The 20,017-nt window shown below is 37.8% G+C and overlaps 3 protein-coding genes and 1 long non-coding RNA gene across 5 annotated transcripts; all 4 read right to left on the bottom strand.

Annotated features, from left to right (window-relative positions):
* Window positions 1–1,043: 1,043 nt before the first annotated feature.
* On the bottom strand, window positions 1,044–3,593 carry usp18 (ubiquitin specific peptidase 18; the record flags this gene model as incomplete). Its single annotated transcript, XM_056233460.1, has 9 exons — window positions 1,044–1,333; window positions 1,481–1,515; window positions 1,612–1,767; window positions 1,850–1,999; window positions 2,692–2,787; window positions 2,866–3,000; window positions 3,096–3,175; window positions 3,251–3,387; window positions 3,484–3,593. Coding segments are annotated over 9 exons (957 nt in total), but the record flags the coding sequence as incomplete, so codon positions are not given.
* Window positions 3,594–5,252: 1,659 nt separating this feature from the next.
* Window positions 5,253–7,675, bottom strand: pex26 (peroxisomal biogenesis factor 26). Its single transcript, XM_056233429.1, has 5 exons — window positions 7,355–7,675; window positions 6,427–6,573; window positions 5,997–6,319; window positions 5,691–5,837; window positions 5,253–5,599 (listed from the first exon to the last, which is right to left on the bottom strand). The coding sequence occupies exons 1-5, from the start codon at window positions 7,558–7,560 to the stop codon at window positions 5,496–5,498; spliced, it is 927 nt and encodes a 308-aa protein (XP_056089404.1). The 5' UTR covers window positions 7,561–7,675; the 3' UTR covers window positions 5,253–5,495.
* A 5,029-nt stretch (window positions 7,676–12,704) lies between these two features.
* On the bottom strand, window positions 12,705–14,739 carry LOC130069563 (uncharacterized). The gene is made up of 5 exons (XR_008803776.1): window positions 14,660–14,739; window positions 14,240–14,420; window positions 13,564–14,113; window positions 13,178–13,326; window positions 12,705–13,065 (listed from the first exon to the last, which is right to left on the bottom strand). It is a non-coding gene; the product is annotated as an uncharacterized LOC130069563 (long non-coding RNA).
* A 3,511-nt stretch (window positions 14,740–18,250) lies between these two features.
* On the bottom strand, window positions 18,251–19,698 carry rhno1 (RAD9-HUS1-RAD1 interacting nuclear orphan 1). 2 transcript variants are annotated; one of them, XM_056233432.1, is made up of 4 exons: window positions 19,549–19,698; window positions 19,031–19,226; window positions 18,878–18,944; window positions 18,251–18,778 (listed from the first exon to the last, which is right to left on the bottom strand). In XM_056233432.1, the coding sequence occupies exons 2-4, from the start codon at window positions 19,208–19,210 to the stop codon at window positions 18,285–18,287; spliced, it is 741 nt and encodes a 246-aa protein (XP_056089407.1). In that variant the 5' UTR covers window positions 19,211–19,226; window positions 19,549–19,698; the 3' UTR covers window positions 18,251–18,284. The 2 variants fall into 2 exon arrangements, with proteins under 2 accessions (XP_056089407.1, XP_056089406.1); XM_056233431.1 differs by having other exon boundaries at window positions 18,251–18,944.
* Window positions 19,699–20,017: the final 319 nt, after the last annotated feature.

The following is a 20,017-nucleotide window of genomic DNA, read 5'->3' as shown; positions in this document are numbered from 1 at the left end:
TAATAATATGGTACTAAATGCCGACGTACTGAGGGGAAAACATAATGTTCAGTTGGGTAAGTTTTTCTGTAAGAAATAGGCTGCTTTATTACAGTGTTTGCTCACCTACAAGATCATGGCAGAGGTGTTTGTCAGGACGTGCGGGGGAAATGCCATGACATGGATACTTTTCAAAATAGAGGGTATGCGCATGACGTCACCGTCGGCCGGAGTGAATGCGGTCACGCCCACAAGTGGCAAAAAGACTGAGCGGCAGCATTTGTTTTCAGCGTGAACGCCGTGAAAATCACACAAAACACATCTAAAACGGGAAAGAGCTTTGCGATTGACTGTACAACTAGATTTGACCAGAAATCTGAGGTACTGTATATTTTTACAGACTGCAAAAAGCTACAGAACAGACTATATTCTGCATAATTGGATGTTTTTAAATAAACACTGACAAAAAACTATACAAGTTTTAGGGCTGGACGATATGATGATATACAGTATAACATTAATGTAAGTGATCACTCGGATTTAGACCTATCTATATTGTATTTATATAAAACGTTTACAGGCAAATTGTCTTCATTTATTTCCCCGGCGTCGAAATCAGACACATATAAATGTCAGGAAACACGATTCCTGGCTGCATGTCAATATCCATGGATCACTGGATCTTTGATAAGTTGTAAGGAACACTATATCGAGTCCAACTTTTAGTTTAAACTGATAATAGTTTGTTTTACTCGCGTTAACGCAGTTTCCCCTATTAACTCCAGTCACGCAGCAGCTCTTCTGCCACTCAGTCCCGCTGAGGGGGGCGTGTTCCGGCGGGGAAGTGACGTTAATGCATTCCCTCTATAAGTCTGGACCATGTCTGGACTCTGGAAGCGCGATGGCTGCTTCTCAAAATAAAAGCCAGGTCCCATTTTTCAAAATAAAAGTCATTTACCCCAGAAATGTGTTTTTTTACCCGAATTTTTTCATTTTTCATTCCATATTTTTACATCTTCAGCAATAATTAGAGATCACAGGCAACATTATTTTTAAACATTTTTATTGAACAACATCCATAAACACCACAATATAATCACTTCCAAAATATATTAATCCAATCCAAAATACTGCCCTACATAAACCCCAATCAACATGAAAATATACTGATTTACATTCTCACACACCTCTCTTCATACTTATAGACAAAATATAAATAGACTTTGGTCCTATTCTTGGAATATTCCTCTGCATTAAACCATATAGTGTCCAGTTATTGACTGCAGTTCCCAACAGTTATCCAGATGAATTGCAGCTCTTCTTCCTGTACAGAAGCAAGTAGGCCGTGTTGCCTCTAGAATGGTATACAAAATTATAATCAAAAACTGGAAGATGTTGCAAAATGAATAAAGTAATAATTATTTAGCGGATCTGTGTTTGTGTTGTTCTCTTTTAAAGTATCTGTGACAAGATGACCAGTAGGCTATAGGTCAAGAATTACCCTTCATATGTGTCCCGCACGTCTGCCCATTTGGCCTGAGACAAATGAATGAAAATAATTACTACACCGAAATAAATATCAATACAATCTAGTTCATATCCTTCTGTTTCTAGTCGGTCTCTATCTCTTACTGGTCGCACGCAACTGTCATCAGCATAGTACCACGTCTGGTCCTCCTGAGCTGGCCTGATGTAAGCAGTGTAGTGACCAAACATAGCAGATCCTATATGAACTATTACTGCATAGAGACTGTAATGCTCATCAGCCCTGTGAGAATCATTCGCAACCTAAAACAAAGATACAACAATTTAAGCATATATAAATTATTATTATGACTATTATTCTTTACAAAATATATACTACACATGCATTTTCTGATTGTCCTACAGCAAAAATGCCTGTGTTAAGATTATCAGGGAAAATGACTTTGCTGTAGAGTTTCCTGGTGAAGCCACAATCGTTTCTGAATCTTTTCAAGTGGACACACAGGATCAGAGGCAATGAGACGAGTTTCAGTCCCTACATGACAAAAAAACAAAACAGAAAATCAAACAATTAACTCCAGAGTCATGCATTGTTTCGTGTGCTGACATTAAGTTAAAATCTGGTAGCACTTTATCGTTCATATGTACTTATTATAGTAATTGCAATAACTAGGTACTAACCCTGAACCAAACATAACCTTAACCCATGTAATACCCAGTACTTTCTTAGGTAAACACTGTAAGTACATGTAAGTGCACGCACTGTAAAATAAAAGTGAAACCTAAAATCTTTCCCATCTTACAGCATAAAATAAGCAGGAAATGTACATTTCTTATGTTATTATGGAATATTGCACAATTTATTGTAAATGATTAATGATCTGTGCACATCATTATTTTTTTTAATTCATGTGCATTCATAATCTTTAATCAGAATAACTTCATCTCCCTCTTGCATCTCTACTCTTCTCTGATGATGTGTTTAATGGCGTGACAACCTGTCAATCACATGAGATTGACCAATAGCAAACCGCAACCATCCAAACAATTAGTGGACAAAATTACCTTTCACTTAAATATACTGTGTGTCAGAATAGAGAAGAAAAGACTATTGCAACTTCGGTTACCTGCTGACATAAAAAAGTTCTAAACTGTAAAAAACGTAGGCCTACATTACGAAATATTATATAGTTTGATAATGACAAGAAAAAACCTAAAAGCACACACATAAGTGGACGGCTGCTTCTGTTCACACCGGTTACAGTGATGCTCCTCACCATTCACCAGTTTTTGAGGCTGGAAAAAAGAGTTTATGCAGCTCTCCTGAAGAACACAAGAACAATACAATTTTATTACTGATGTACTGTCAAAACATAATTGATGAATGTTTAACTTGTTTACCAGGGTGTTCCCCCTTTCACTGATTGCCAAAGGAAGGCTGAAAAGAGAGTTGGGCTCTCGTTGAATGAATGAGCATTGTGAACATTGCACCTGTGTCTCCACCTTTATCTCATAGAGACTGCGGATTTCCTGAGCCTGAAAGGATGAAGACATTAACATATTGAATATTCTCATTTACACAGTTCACACTAAACAAAATTTGTACACATCTATTTTTAATGCAAACCCACCAAGTCAAGATCGGAGATCTGTTTCTGGATGAGATTGAGGATAATGTGGAATATTTCATCCGCATCCTGTTGAGTGCCTCCTACAGCACAAAACAGAATACACTCAGAATGGCACTATTTTCATAAGTACAATTTTAGGGTGATATGATGCATACGGCGGATGGCGTGACAGTAGAGGCTGTCCAGGAAGTCTCTGTGCGGAGCAGGATGTGATTTATCCCTCATGGCTAGCAAGGCATTCTTTAACCGCTGTGGGATGTTAGTCTGTTCAATCTCCTCAGATGGACACCATCTTTAAATGACAGGCATTTTTAAAAATGATTTAGCATGTCTTAGTATGGCTAGTTTTCAAGTGTGCAAGCATATTCAATAGATAATGGAGCTTTACTTGTTCAGTATGTCCAGTAGTTCAGTGGTGGCAGAGAAGGACTGAAGCAGAGAATTAACACAACAGGACAGACTGTAGTTGAAAAGGCCTCTCACTTCTGAAACATCAAATCATATTTAAGATCATTTTGTTAGTTCCAGCATTAGTTTCTGCAGTGTACTTAAAAAAAATGGTTCATGAGACTGAATTACAGTAGTTCTCAGAACACTTAAAGGGTTAGTTCACAAATGAAAACTCATCATTTATTCACCCTCAAGATTTTCCAAACCTGTATGAATTTCTTTCTTCTGCTGAACACAAAAGAAGAGATTTTGAAGAATGGGCCTTGACTTTTAGTAAGGAAAAAAATACAATGGATGTCAATGAGGCCCAACTGTTTGATTACTGCAGTGTTCAGCAGAAGAAAGAAATTCATACAGGTTTGGAACATCTGGGTAAATCAATTATGACAGATTTTAATGTTTGTGTGAACTATCCCTTTAAAACAAAATCCTATATGGGTTTTTAACAGCAAAACGCGTTCTGTGTGAACCCTTAGTTTGCCATATGTAATGAAAAAGCTAATTAAATTCCAAATCTCTTTTGAGTGTGGTTTAGTGCGAGTTTGCTATTAGCTCTGCTGACTTACCATAATCCCTGGGATAGCTGTATAATATGAAGCGGCTGAATCGTGGACGAGACATTTTACTCCAGAACTCTCCCATTCACAGACCTATAGGCTACAGTATGACAGCTTCTCAGAGGTGGACACAGTTAGCGTTAAACTGCACATTGGTTTATAGAAAACTGAACTAAGCTTAGGCAATATTTACCTTCCTCAAGACACTTCAGCTCCCGGTTTACTCGAAGCATAACAGTCAGTTGAGTTTCAGACATAAACGGCTGATTTTACTTTCACTTTCAATTCACGCGTCAGTTTCTGTCAGTCACGGTACGAAACTAACACGCAGTTTAGAATACATTAGGCAACATTTTAAAACAACTTTTGTTAACACAGTTTACAATAAGGTCTTATTAATGTTAGTTAACTAAAATAAATAACGAACTAGGCTACATACGTGACAGTATTTAATCATTTAGTTCACGCTAGTTCATATAAATACAATTGTTATTTCATGTCAGCTCATTGAATAATTTTTAAACAATCTTGACACGCAAATTTTGATTTTAATATATTAGAAATGTTTACATTTCTATTTAACCAAGACAAATAAATGCTTTAGAATTATTTTCATTGCTAGATCATGTCAATAGTTAACTAACTCTCACAGGTTCGGTTCGCGTTTTTAAAGTTTGGGTAGAGAGAACTTAAGAGTTTTCTGTTAAAACGGGAAGTGAATCAATCAAAACTAACTTTAGCTGGAAAATAACTTTATTCTAGAGCTGCCATAAAGCCAAAACAATCTCTGTTAGGCTACTTTAATTTCCTGTTATCACTGTAAAGCCGCTTTGGAACTATCTAGATTGTAAAAAGTGCAATAAATGAAGAAGCTTGACTAAAGTTAACAAAAGGAACCTCATGGTAAAGTGTTACCCAACTTTTATTTTTATTATTATTAACAAACATTAATCACCATTAGGCCTACATTTTTTAAATCAATAGAAATATCAGGAAATTCTAATACACATTTTTAGATATAGGCTATATTTTAAATGTACATAAACCTCTAATTCTTAATTTAATAAAAAAAACATTGAAAATACATAATAATAAACTTTTAATTAACAGTTTCTTAATCCTTAACCGTGACTATATATATATATATATATTCACTAAAGTTGCACGAACAAGTACAGATGCACAGGAACTCATATATTCACATATACATTTTATTATACAATTAAATTACATGTGATCTGCATTAAATATTTCTCTAAAGGCTATCAGCACTATCTTTAAATATAATTCATTGATTTATTTATAAAATAACTATATTCACCAACAAATTGAGCAAACACAGGATCTACAATTTTGGATGGCAACATTTTCTCACAGTTCAACTCCAGTAACTCTAACTTCTGTTGTTGGCTCTGTAATAAGGTCCAAACATGGTGTTCCACGTCTGCTGAAGGAGTCTATGGAGCCGGAGCAACCATGGGAAAGCTGAGGGAAGAGCTGAGAGCAGAGCATTATTTCAGGACAGGCTATAGTCGGTCATTATCAGAGTAATTATTAAGAATGCACTGCATAAAGAGAGGCCTCTTACCAGGGTCTATACGGACGAGAAGAAGATACAGCAACATTAAAGCCAGAAAAACTCTGTGCAGAGAGATGGATCTAATTCTCACACTGGCTACTGAGAGCCCTCTGTATAACAGCCTCATTATAGATTTCAGACGCTGGTTTGATCTCTCTGTCAATAACACATCGTTGAATCCATTATTTGCAAAAATATTCTACAATAAAAAATCCATTTTATACTTTGAATCTAAATATACTGCACAGAATTTGTTAGATATATAGCATTTTGACTATAAATAAATAAATAAATAAATAAATAAAAGAAAGTCACCTTGTTCTGAAGCACTAGTCGTTGCCACCACTGCTACAGATTCAGGATTTGAATTGGACGATGCTGCATTTTTCTCATTCTGAATGTCTACTAAACTACAGACTGCTTGTATCTGTTCATCACTGAATGCCACCCGACCCACATTGCTCTCCAGCATTTCCAGAGCTTCAGTTGTGTGACCCATCGGAACCAGTATGTGGAGAAAATACAGCTCAGCCACAGTGCTGAAGCCTGATTGGGTCATGTTACCAGAGCAGTGGAGCCAATCACAGACCGCATCCTTCATTACAGCCTGTTCACCCACTTTCACATAGAGTAGAATGCTGTGAAACACAGTTAATCTACATTAGGTGTTATCTAGTGGTACTTCACCCACATTCAAACTGCTATTTAATGTTATTTGTGAGATTAAATGGCAGAATCTTCTTACCACATTTGAATAATCTTGGCAGGAATTTTCTCTGTTTCTCCATACTGCTGCAAAACCCATGACAGAACTCCACGCCAGTGATTGAGCTCAGCCAGTGCTTGAATCCCCACTATTGTCAAAGCTGCTTTCAGTTCTGCATACTTGAAGCTGTGGGGACAAACATTTAGTATGAGATTAAAGATGGTAAATTAATGAATCATCATAGTGTTAAAAGCTGTTAACAGTCAGTTTAACTCACCAGCAGTGCTGGGTATGTAATCAGATTCCAAAAATTAAGTACTTGTAATTAGATATTACGCTTTAAAACATTAGTATCTAATCAACTCCTGACAAACACATTATTATTATTTGAATAATCACTCAGTGAGTAATTTAACCATGTATTACTGTCTTTTGTCTTTCAAACACATAATAAAACCCCACAAATTCACATTTCATACATGAAATGCAGGGATTCCCGAACTTTTTTGTCAGCTGAATCTCTTATTAAGCTAACCTAATATATTTACTTACTCCCTGATATTTTAAATTAATAAGTTAGGTCAATAATAAAATCAAATTCACGGTTCTCTGATATCGGTTAATGGTCTCATGACAAACAGGTAAACCAAAAAAGCAAGTGTTTGAAGGTGTTTTATTTTGCCCCCTCCAGTTCCATCATGAACCCAGTCTGGGGAACCTTGAAAGAATGTAATATTTAATGCACTTCATTTTGTTGATAAAGAAAGAATGGAATATATTTTCTTTCTCTTTGTATTTTTAAAACAATATGGTAGGCTACAAGCTTCTATTCAAAATGAATCTAAAAGTGGTTGTAAAATAATGCATTATTACGTTACAAACTACAATTTTTGATATGTAACGTTCATTTTGGAATCAGTAACCATCTATAATTTGTAAGGACCGTCATCTACCCAGCACTGCTCACCAGTTTTCCTCCTGTTCTGCAGAAGAGCCCAAACTCTCAAGCCCTTTCTCGCATGTGTCCAGAGCAGCCTGAAAGTCTTTCTTTACCATTAAATATTCAACGGCAGCGTCCACCGGAAAGGCAAACGGACACGCGGGTGGGCTGACCAGCCGAACCGAGGCCGAACCACGACTGCCCGCCAGAGACACGGACGAACTGCTCCTCATAACGGACTGCTATTGAGTTTTTAGTGCAGACTTAATATCGAAGTAAGAAATAATTTCGAATAATCCAATCTAAACTCTCAACGTCATTAATTCATTTAAACACTACACGTGGATCATATCCAGTCTGTAAACAAAAACAGTTACAGCGCCACTTCCGCAATGGAGGACTGGGAAAATGCCCGTCAAATTAAAAGTCAATTACTAAAAAGTTAAATGTCGACAAAAAACAAAATAAAACAAAATAATAATAATAATAAAGAATAAAAAAATTATAATAACAAACGATTTTTACATTTTTTTTTTCAAATTCTTCATTACACTGTGCCTTGTTTACAAAACAAAATGCTCCGGGCAATCCAGGAAGCCATTAAAATAAACCATCCACTTGTTTTTGACACTGGGATTGTGTCTGCACTGACGCAAACAAGCTGTTTAAACTGGACACACAAAAACAAATATTCCTTCATTCATCCATTTGTCCTGTCGACAGACTCAAGTGTGTGAAGCATGTCAGAAACTGAACGTGCATCTGTCTACTGTATCCAGTGTAGACAGCATCAGTGATTGTAATAGGTTCTTTTTGATTTTAATGTGACAACGCTCATATCCAGTGTAGATAAGTGTCATGTCGTTAAGCGACTGAATGCCAGTGGGTGATGATATACGTATAACTATTTATCAATGTCCTGCTCTGGAGGCAGTCATGTGCAAATGTATTTGATGTCATAGATCCCTCAATATCAAAACAAGACGGGTTTTTTTTAGCTTAAAGGGGTCATGACATGGTTTTTTTTATTTTATTATTATGTTCCCTTAGGTGCAATTATAGTATTACTATAGTTTTATTTACAAAAAACTTTTAAAATGTAGTGATTTATGACTTTTTCCCACCCTGTTTCTCATCCTCTGATTCAAACAGTCTGTTTGGGGGGTGTTTCCCCTTTAAGAGTTCAGTGTTAACGCCCACTGTTATGTTCATCTAACTTCAGTGCCTAATCTGCCTATGCATCAATTATTGACGCACCCAGCCAGGACATTTGCGGATTCAGCGTAACTGCTTAGTAGTATGTTTCAGGCACGGCGTTATGGGTGGGCCTGACGGGCCTAGGCCCACCCACTTTTCAACAGGCCCACCCAAAACTTTTCTTCAAAAATGTTTTGTCAATAATTATAAAAAAAATCGCCAATAAGCACATAATTTGTGCTAAAATAGTCTAAATGTTTAGTTTTAAAAACAATTTTAAAAAGCTGGTTATGTCTATTTTGATGTTTCTGCGCAAGTTCAGCAGACAGTGTTCGGGTTTGTTCCGATCAGAGCATGTGAGCAGAGAGCGCATTTCTGAATATTCCGCTCTGCTCACTCATTCCTCAGGGTCGCGCGCTCAACCCAGAATGGCTTCCTGGCTCGAACTTCCAAGATATGTGGAATAAGGCCTCCGACTATTTTTTCCCCCAAGTTGTTCATTTAAGCCATTAGTGGGCAAATCGCCCCTTTATATTAATTTAATTAGGCTACTTAAATAGGACAGGCTATAGGCTATAGTATACTATGGAAGCTTGTTTCCGCCAGAATAAAACATTTTAAAAGATAATTGCGACTTTTTATCTCACAATTGCGAGTTTACATCTCACACTTTATTACTCAGAATTGCGTGAAATAAAGCCGCGATTGCGTGTTATAAAGTCAGAATTGCGTGAAATAAAGTCGCAATTGCTTTTTTTATTTTTACCCCAGAATAGTTTATATCTCACAATTCAATTCTGACTTTGTAACACGCAATTGGGACTTTATATCATGCAATTCTGCCTTTATATCTCTCAATTGCGTATTATAAAGTCAGAATGGCGAGATATAAACATGTAATTCTGTGAAAAAAAAGTCAGAATTTCAAGCTATATTTCTCGCACTTTATATCACGCAATTTTGACTTAATAACATACAGTTGCGACTTTAGGCCTATATCACGCAATTCTGACTTTATAGCTAACCTGCAATTGCCACTTTATCATGTAATTCTGAGATAAAACGTCAGAATTGTGAGATTAAAAAATCGCAATTACATTTTGTATTTTTTACTCTGTGGCGGAAACATGCTCCAGTTGTCGTGCAATAAGTGATCGTGCCGGCGCCTTATTACATTGTCTGCTATATAGTGCTTCTTATTTATTAAATACGGGCAATTGCTTGATAAAACTTTGATCAAAATTAAGATACAATTTATACGAAACGAAAATCTTTAAAAAAAAAAGTCTTTCTACAAAACAAAACTCAAGTGGTCAAAAAATGTTTTACCCACTCCATGTCTCCAGAAATATTGCAGCGTCAGCGCTTATCATTACCTTGTGAAAGTGTGAAAATAATTTCCAGTAAAGGACAATGTTGCAACAGTCGTTGTTTAGGTACCTTAAACGCGCACATACAGTCTCTGAGTCATCGCTGCAACCAGGAGATGAAGGAAAGCTGAGATCCACATCACCTAGCACATCTTCGTCTCTGCCACCCGCTACGACTATCGCTGCTAGCGCGCCCAGCGCCGTTGCTAGGAGGGCGCCCGCGCCTCTGCCTATACCATGAGTCCTAATAAATGCAATTCCAACTTTTTCTGAAGTGCTTCTTTTATAAAGAACACCGCTTTTTCTTTTATCGGGAAACGCAGCCCAGGTATGATGCGTAATGGAGATTCCAAAGCGCTCTTCTTTGGTCAGGACCAAGGAGAGCGATCGCGGATAGGTCCGTCCTGACTCCATATGCACCGAAACTTTGTAACAATGCAACAAAATATTTAAAGAGCATCAAGCTATTAAAATCTAGCCTACGTACAGATATATTAGTCAGTAATTTTTATTAGGTTAAACAGTGATTGGATAACGTTTTTAATTTAAGGCCCGCCGCCCACCCACAATTGGTCTGGCCCATCCAAACCTGGAATCCTGGCGCCGTGCCTGGTGTTTGAGCCGGAATCAGAGGAAAATGAATCATCAACACAACAACGAAGACTGGATCAGCCCGTGTCCACATGTAAAGTGTACTATTTTGAATTAATAAAAAAAATTTTTAACCCGATACACTTGAAAACGGATTATTGTTGAATAATTTGCTAACAGTTTAACATTTAACTAATTTCAATGAAATGATAGGGTGTACCACGGACAAAAATGCATGCACAGGCCATATTTGAAGATGCAGCATTGATAAGGCAACATTTTTAATTTTCTATCACATGTAGGCCTACTAGAAAGGCTCCATATTTTCAAGATTATCTTATACAAATGTGTTTATATTAGCCAGTGATAAAAAGTAATATTGTAAATACCCTTAAAATGACAATTCTACATAAAAAGGTGTCATATCAAACACATTTTTGATTGCTTTAAACATTCACAGGTGCAATTGTGGTGCAATGCCCACTGAGCAAGAACATAAATGCTGCATGGAGACCCCTGAAGTATGTGCACATAATGAAAGACAAATAATAATAATAATGTTAATCTGCATGTTTGAGTATTACATGTTGGACTACAATTGTAAACTCAATAGCCTTCTCAATAGGTTGTCAGAAGAATTAACCAGGCACCAGTACCACCTACCTGTATGAATTATCACCCGGGACTTAAACCTGTTTGCCTAAATTTGTATTCGTTACAGAATGCACATAACATTTACAGGGCAGACTATGGTCCTTTGAGACTTCAAGGGTTACACCAGTAAGAAATCTGACATACACAATTGTTTTATGTTAATATGGATTATAAATATTTAATGTAACAAAATTTATATTCAAATAACAATAGTTTTGACATATATACACACACACAACACTTTCCAAAACACCTTTAAGGCCTGTTCACACCGTGACGAATTTCGCGCGCGATATTCGCCGACGTTTAACGCCTCGTGACTAAACAAAGGGCGTCAATGCGAGTGTGCACACCGACACGAAAAACGCCACGCATAAAAGCGTAATTTTTAAAAAAACGCCTCGGGTTCGTTTTTTTAGTTTGACGCGCCGCGTCAAAAACTATCCTACCAATGAGATTGGCGCTTTTGCTCACGTGTCTGGAGCTTCTGAAGTTACAGTAAAACACAACTTGGGGGCGCTCAAACACAAAACTGTCTTGCCGAGCACACATACATAACGGCGAAGAAGATATACGCCAAGTAGCGTCTACACTGCCGGGAAGAAATGAGACGAGGAAGATGCAAGGCAAGATGAATGTAGAGCTGCTGGTCTCGTTGGTGTCGGAACATAAAGAACTATATGACAAACGCGACAGCTACTACAAAAATCTTGATAAAAGAGAATGTTATGGAGTGGTATTGCAGAGCAAATGGGCACCATCTAATGTCAGGGAATGAATTTGCATGTTCACTCGGCTCATCGTCAGCGAAAATCGCTTGGGTGTGAACACAAAAAACGCGTTGAAAAACGCTGCCGAATAACGCGCGCCGATATTCGTCCCGGTGTGTACGAGGCTTTAAGGCCTGTTCACACCGGGACGAATTTCACGCGCGATATTCGCCGACGTTTAACGCCTCGTGACTAAACAAAGGGCGTCAATGTGAGTGTGCACACCGACGCGAAAAACGGCACGCGTAAAAGCGTCATTTTTTAAAAAAAACGCCTCGGGTTCGTTTTTTTGGTTTGACGCGCCGCGTCAAAAACTATCCGACCAATGAGATTGGCGCTTTTGCTCACGTGTCTGGAGCTTCTGAAGTTACAGTAAAACACAACTTGGGGGCGCTCAAACACAAAACGGTCTTGCAGAGCACACATACGTAACGGCGAAGAAGATATACGCCAAGTAGCGTCTACACTGCCGAAATACACTGCTTACACTGGAAGAAATAAGACAAGGAAGATGCAAGGCAAGATGAATGTAGAGCTGCTGGTCTCGTTGGTGTCGGAACATAAAGAACTATATGACAAACGCGACAGCGACTACATCTAAATCTTAATAAAAGAGAATGTTATGGAGTGGTATGGCTGAGCAAATGGGCACCATCTAATGTCAGGGAATGAATTTGCATGTCCACTCGGCTCATCGTCAGCGAAAATCGCTTGGGTGTGAACACAAAAAACGCGTTGAAAAACGCTGGCGAATAACGCGCGCCGATACTCGTCCCGGTGTGTACGAGGCTTTAGAATGTATAATTTTGAATGTCTTTTCTCTGTTTCCATCAGGCGCTACAGGCATTTGGCTTACAGAAGCTTTGTCAGTTGGTGCAGGGGCTATCTAGGCAGAAAGATCAGGGTTGTAATACCATCATGTGTTGTCCTGTGTATACGGCAAAAATTCCCAGATGCGGAAGGCAGCTATGTCGGATTCAAACTGCCCCTTGACTAAACCTTGACACATGCTCAGCAATGGCCTCCTCCAATGAAGGCCTGTCATACTGTGTGCATAGACTGTCAGGCACTGTAATTTTATGCAGCTCCTCCATGTAGGGAAAAGGATCTGACAGAACCTTTTCAAACAGCAGTGTCATCAGATTGTAGACGTAGCCTGGAAGTTTTTTTTTTTTACACTGTAAATTAAGTTCTATGCACTTTGTGTGTATTGTATTTATTTTTTATTTTTTTGTAAATTACTAATTAAAACATCTATTCAAACTTACAGTACGTTGGGTTGGATGTCACTGGTTTTGTGGTGTACAATCCTTTTTTAGCCTTGGGGAACAAAAGTCTGTACATTGGCTTTCCAGATGATGTAGTTGCCTTTGGACGGTTAGAATTTTCATTGAAATGCATGCCAGCCAAATACAACCTAAAACAACAGAAAAAAACATGTAGTTACTAAAAAGTAGGAGTGACACAGTGTTATTTTTACAAGATAAATTTAAAATAATAAGAAATGACAAAGCATTCGAAAAGTTATAACTGCTTTTCAAATTACGTTATAGCGTATGCTAGGCTCCCTGTATTAAATACAAATATGAAATGATATGACTTTATGGTTCATTAAATGTCAATAAGATGCTTCTATACAATTTACATTGCATACCTGCACAGCATTCCAATAAAAGGAAATACCACACTTTTGGGGGCAAAGCGTAAAATAACACTATGAAAGGCCTCCAAGGATGAGGTCTGGAAGTGAGGGCTGAGCTTTGCTACATCTTTGAGGACTCTGTTGTTAGTCAGCACCTTTTCGACTCTGTAAAGTGGTTTTGAACCTGGAATAGTAGTATGTATGAATTTGTGTGAAGGACAATGGAAACAGTATTAACACTGTGGGACACAGATGAATAACAGTCAGCCACTTTGAATGGTAATGGTAATAATATGAAATATTATGCACTCACCAGGTTTGAAGTGTTTACTGCTGCCCTTAGACTCTCGATGTGAATGTTCACATTGTGGGTATAATGGATCATCATGGATGTGAACATCCTGAATGTGATTGATGAGGGACTTCCACTTGGCTACCTTCTCTGGTCCAGAAGTAGAGAATGCTGCAGTCCAGTAGAGATGGTTTCTTATGCTGTGCTGCCACTTTTTCACTATTGAACAGTCCTTGTCTCTGGCAATTTGCTCTAACTTCTTTGACAACCCTAGAAGAAATATTGTTTATGTAATGTAAAAAAAACCTGTCCATTTATTAACATGAAATGTTTTTTTCTGAATCTTTACTAAGTACAGTTATAACCACCAGACAGACAAGAAAGCTCGAAAAGTACCTTTCTCCAAATTCCAGACATCATAGTACTGTGTGATGTTTCGTTCTCTCAGAAACTTTTGAATCTGGGGATGTCGGTCTGTCACAATGCAGTCTAGCCTTACACCACGTTCCTCCAGCATTTCCAGGCTTCGTTTTAACCCTTCTTTCTCCATGTGGTAGCTACCACCGACCTCATTACTCTGTGAAAAAATAGTTATCAGGGCAGTGAAAGTCAGTTATTTCATTCCTTTAAAACAGTAATCATATCCGACTACATCTTTGAAGTATAAAATGGTTTATTATAAATAGCAATTGTAATTTATAATACAATTATAATTTAGAATAGTTTAATTTGAAACAGGCAAGTCATACTCTGTTGCCACTTTTTTTCTGGTAATTTTGTGTGCATTGACATGATGTGATCAATGCATTTTCTCACTTGCACTAGCTGGATGTCTATTATGAGGTTCTTTTGAAGATCCATTGTGGTGTAGCTCCCATACTTTGCTGAATGGCCTGAAATGTCACAATACAAATAATATTTTAGAAAATAGTTTACACAGGAACAAATTATTAAGACTGCAGAAGAACTTGCATCACCAAGCATGACTCTTTACCTGGCGAATCAGCTCTCATATCGCCACCAATTATCACCTTGTCCGCCTCACAGAGATCCTTCACTAAATCCACCTGTTCCTTCTTCCACTTATATATTATTAGTGGTTCCAGGTACATGCTGGCATGCCTTCTGAAGGTTCTGTATTTGAACATCTTCAAATGCATTGACTCAAATACCTTCAAAAGAAAAACAATAATTATGCATTATACATTTAAACTATTTTAAACAAAAAAAAAAAAAAAAAAAACCACAAACCTTTTTCATCTGGAAGAATGAAGCTCCAGAGAAGTACAGGGAAGCAGACAGCTGGAGGTTACCAACAGGGGTACTGCCAACACAGGGTTGACTCTTCCACTGTCTGAAGTACTCACAATGTGGGCAAAGTTGATGAATGGCCAAAAAAGTCCCATTGCTACGAGGCTGAATATTGCAGGCTCTTGAACATACTGGACAGGTCTCAAACAGTTCAAGAAGACAGTTTTCAAACACAATATATTTGGTGTCTTCATGAGAGGCTTTGGATGTGTACATGCTATGACAAGAGAAAATGAATAACAAAAAATTAAGGTAGTGTATTTTTTTTCAACATAATCAGTTTTACGAGTCAGTAAAACATACAGTTCACATAAATGTATGCTAAACTTAAAATGATAAAGACAAAAAACTTACGAATGCTTTGATGGTTCAGTCACACTGGTGACAGACTGAGCAGGGTCATATGTTACATCCTTAGTGTCACAGACTTCTTCAAAAGACACACTTTCTTCACCCTCCAATTCACAGCGACGGCTTTTGGCAGGCCGTTCATCTTTTAAAGGTGTTGAGGTAAAAGGCGGTGAAGTACTCCAGGGTATGGCGACATCACCACTTGAAAGATTTGAGGACTGCTCTGTTTGTGTTTCTATAACGTTAGAAAATACAATGTAAAGTTTTATTCTATCAATTGTAATTGCAGTATTCTAAAAAATATGGACTATAAATACTTCCTTTAAGGCAATAAACGTTTAAGCTTCTTATAAATAGAATTATGATGACACAAGTTATAAATAATAAATAATATAATATTATAAATAATAATTATATAAATAATACCTTTGCTATGATACTTGGGTCTCATGGTTTGAAACGACAGCTGTGTGCCCACAGATGTTTGAGTGGGTTGGTCAGTTTGACATCCAACATCTTTTGATAGGGGGCCTGAACATGGCGATCTCTGAAAACAATATGCAAGTAAACTAAGTAAAAACACTGTGATTATTCATAATGAATGACATTGCACTTTAAAAGTAGTTTAAAGTTTAAAATACATTACTTACAGTTTGCGTCGTCGTTGTTCCCAGAATAGTCGGCACGAAATTATCTTTGAGCAACAGTTTTCTGGCAAAGCCAGGATCATATTGAGATTTGTTCTCAAAACAGTCATCCTTAAAATGTACAGAACAAGGGGGGGTGAAACACTCAGTTTCAGTCAATCTCATGTTAATCTTGAGTACCTATAGAGTAATATTGCATCCATCATATCTCCAAAAAGTCTTTAGTTTTATTATATTTATAAAAGAAAGATAGGCTGTACCGAGTCTTTCCGGAAAAAGCCGAGCGGGTGGAGGCGTGCCGTGTGGGCGGAGCTAAATAATCACGAGCGCGCGAAGTTTTAGAACATTTGTGTGTCTACTCGTGGATTATGAAGACATGATTTGGTTTTACAATAAACAAACAGACACCTACAGTAGCCACCTAAACAAATGTATTTAAACAAACACACAACATACATCGCATGCTCCATAGATACATTAACTATTCGTGATCATGTTGTTTAGCCTACTTGCTGTGCTACACGTCTAAGTTACACGCCGATAGACACACAGATATTTGAAGCAGTTCTACTCACCGCCTGCGGTTCCAATGCAAGACCGTTAACCTTTAGTGTTGGGACTGCTCCATCCTTGAGAACTAAACGATTAGCAAATCCGGCTTCGAACTGGGCCTTGTTTATAAAAAAATCATCCTCGAAATGCATGGAACAAACAAGAACACTTGCACAACTGTGTTGATGTTCTGGAAAAACAAACTCCATCCACTGGTCCCTTAACGCTTGATTCTTTGGGAATCTGTGCAGTGTTGTCTTGCCTTGGCAACCGAAAACACACTTCTTTGGTGACATATTTGCAGCGCAGCCGATGCACAGCGCTATGATGGGCATAGGTTACGGCTATCGTTCTACAGCTGCGCGCGCGCCCTTCCGAGAGAAGTGCCCTTAGGACCGTATAAGGAAATTCCGGCGCATCTGACGTCATACGCGCCCATACCTTTTTTACAGTCTATAGCCCATACTCGAAAAAAACTTTCCGAAACTTGTGACAACCAAGAAGGAGTATTTTGAGAACAGAAATACTCAATCAAACGTACAACTTAATTTTTGAAACTTTGTCCATGTTTAGCATGGGAATCCAACTCTTTAACAGTGTAAAAAAAACTCACTATGCATGAAATAGCATTTCACACCCCCTTTAATTTACCAGCGACCGTACTTCGTTCGGAAGCACTGAAAATGAATGGGGTTCAATGCTGGAACTATCAGTGTTTGGAACTATCGGCTGCTCCCTTCTTATACTGTCTGGCTGCTCCACGACACGCGTTACTTCCGCATTCCAAAGTTCCTATGGCGGTCTATGGGAGTGTCGCAACTCTTTCTCTCTATGGCTCTGCATGGACCCAGAACGAGCTGTATTTAGAGCTTGATTAAATAAATGATTCGTTTATAATGGGGAGGACGTCTTAAGCTATGAAACTTGCAGGACGTTGTAATGGTACAAAGACCTCTTATATACCAAAAGATGAAGGCAAATTTGGTTTCTCATGTCATAACCCCTTTAATTAAATAAATGCTTTGTTTATAATGAGGACATTATATGCTATTAAACTTGCAGGATGTTTTAATGGTATGAAGTTCAAAAGTTCAAGGTAAATTTGATTTCTTATGTCATGACCCCTTTAAATGTCAAGACTGTGAAATATCACAAATGGATGCATGGTAATTACCTAGACCAAATATATATATTTTTTTTTATCTTATATTTTACTAATTAGTTATTTATTTTATAAATAAATTTTAGACTTTCTCCTTTAACAAAAATATTGATAATATAAAAATATTAAAGATTATTCTTGCACACACAAATGTATACAAATACCATTTGGAAAATAAATTTAAGTAAATAATACACTGATGTCCAAAAGAATAAAAAGGTGCTTCCATTAAATAAGGCTGGGGATGTCAAAATTACATCTTTAATTCTTCACTTCTAAAGTGTCCATATATTAAATCATCACATTTGTAAGTCACGATTTCCCAAATCTTATCAACTCAGTATTGACAACAAAACAAAAAAAGTTTTTTTTGTTGACAATAAAAAATGTACTGTTTCGGTTAACTCGTGGTCTATGTTCACTCATTGGTAACTTCTGTATCTGTCAGAAGAAGCTGACCCTTGTCAATCAATAATTTCATCAGTCCTTTCCTTCGTCTCCATGTTACCCTCAGCCCATAGTCTTTCTCAGGCGTGTCCTTCACCAGGATGCTTGTGTTCTCGGTTCGTGGAGGAGTTTTTGCCTGATTTGAGGAGAAAAGGAGATGTTGAACATTGGTTGGAGAAGTGCTGGAAAAGTGTGGCATTTCTGGCGTCTCTACATTTGGTGGATCTGGAACTGTGCTTGTGTTGGGTGTGTGAATGGAAGCTTTATTCATTCCATTTCCATTTTTACGGAATGAAACGCATGTACGCCTGGAGGTAGCAGATGTAATACGTCCAGCCATCTTCCTCTCCACCCCTTTTCGAGGAAACTGAGTTCTTCTTGAGGTTTCTTGAAGTTCCTTGCGATGGCTGTCTGAAGAAACGAGCCAATCATTCTTCGTCCATGAACTACGAAGGTTTTCACGTCCTGTGGTTGCATTAAAGGACAAGGGAGTATATTTGCAGCCCCTTGTTTTTCTAGCCGGAGGTAAACCCAAAACTGACACCTTGTTTGTGATTTTCGTACCTGCCTTGTTAGCTCTCTTCCCTCGACTAACCGTCGTGGTCTCAAGTGAATTAAACTGTGGAGACACCTATAAACAAAGAATATGCATCAGTTTATTTAAAAAAAAGTATTCACTCACAACATAAAAGTAAGGGTTGCAAAGCATGCACATACCCAAGAGGTACATGGTGCACCACTTTGCTGTTGTTTTTCAGATATAAATGACCTGGGATGAATGGCGCTCCGTAGTTGTGGTCCATATTCATGCTTTGGTCCATTGATGGGCGCCTCTACAAACAACAGCTGAGACTTGTGCGGGTTCAACAGTCTCTTCTTATGTGAAGTGCGTGGCATTAGAAGACATGATATGCTGCATTCAAATGAAAACAAGATCAAATGAGGTAGAGAAAACTACTAACGTTACTACTATTACTGTTCTTCTGGCAGTGCAATGTAGTGCAGTCCAGTCACGCAGGAAGACACCTTGTAAGACAGATACTGACTAATAAAACATTTAGGGGCCTTAAAAGCCTTAATACTCATGCAAAACGTCTTATTTAATATAATTAGCATGTTATCATATGTTTCATGCATTGTTCCTCGACATACAGGTTGCAATACTTTGAACTATAGAGAAAGTTCGCACGTGGATAAAATACATGGCATGGAATGAAACCTTAGATGATACTCACGCTTCGCTTTGTATTTCTTCTTCTCATTCGCATTGTATTTTTTCTTTGGACCATGTAAATTTGACAAAGAGTTTGATAAACCGTCTGAGTGTTTGTGGGAACGTCCATCCCCCATTCACACAGTCCTGTCCCTCCAACAGAAGAACTAGAAGTGGCTTCATGAATGTTAGCTAGCCTAATAATGGAGTACCACAAGAGGCGGGACTTAGTGGCCCGGACGTTGTTTTGATTGGTCAAGTAGGATGATTCCAAATAGTATTTAGTATTATAATTCTTCATTGTGGGCTTTTTTTAAATTTCCATTATTATTTTTAATCAGTGTGTAAAATATTGACCAGACCGACGAAACATTAATCAGATATCATCAAAAATAGATCAGACTACATAAACTGTGTTACTTTTCTCAGCGGATCAATCGCATTCGTTTGTGATTATTGAATTAGGTTTTTTTAAATTGCGGTAGTAGGTT

The sequence above is a fragment of the Rhinichthys klamathensis genome, unplaced genomic scaffold (assembly GCF_029890125.1).
Source record: "Rhinichthys klamathensis goyatoka isolate OS25496 unplaced genomic scaffold, OSU_Roscu_1.1 h1tg000370l_1, whole genome shotgun sequence".
Lineage (NCBI taxonomy): Eukaryota > Metazoa > Chordata > Actinopteri > Cypriniformes > Leuciscidae > Rhinichthys > Rhinichthys klamathensis.
The sequence above is the reverse complement of the archived record's forward strand: the minus strand, read 5'-3'. Positions and strand labels throughout refer to the sequence as shown.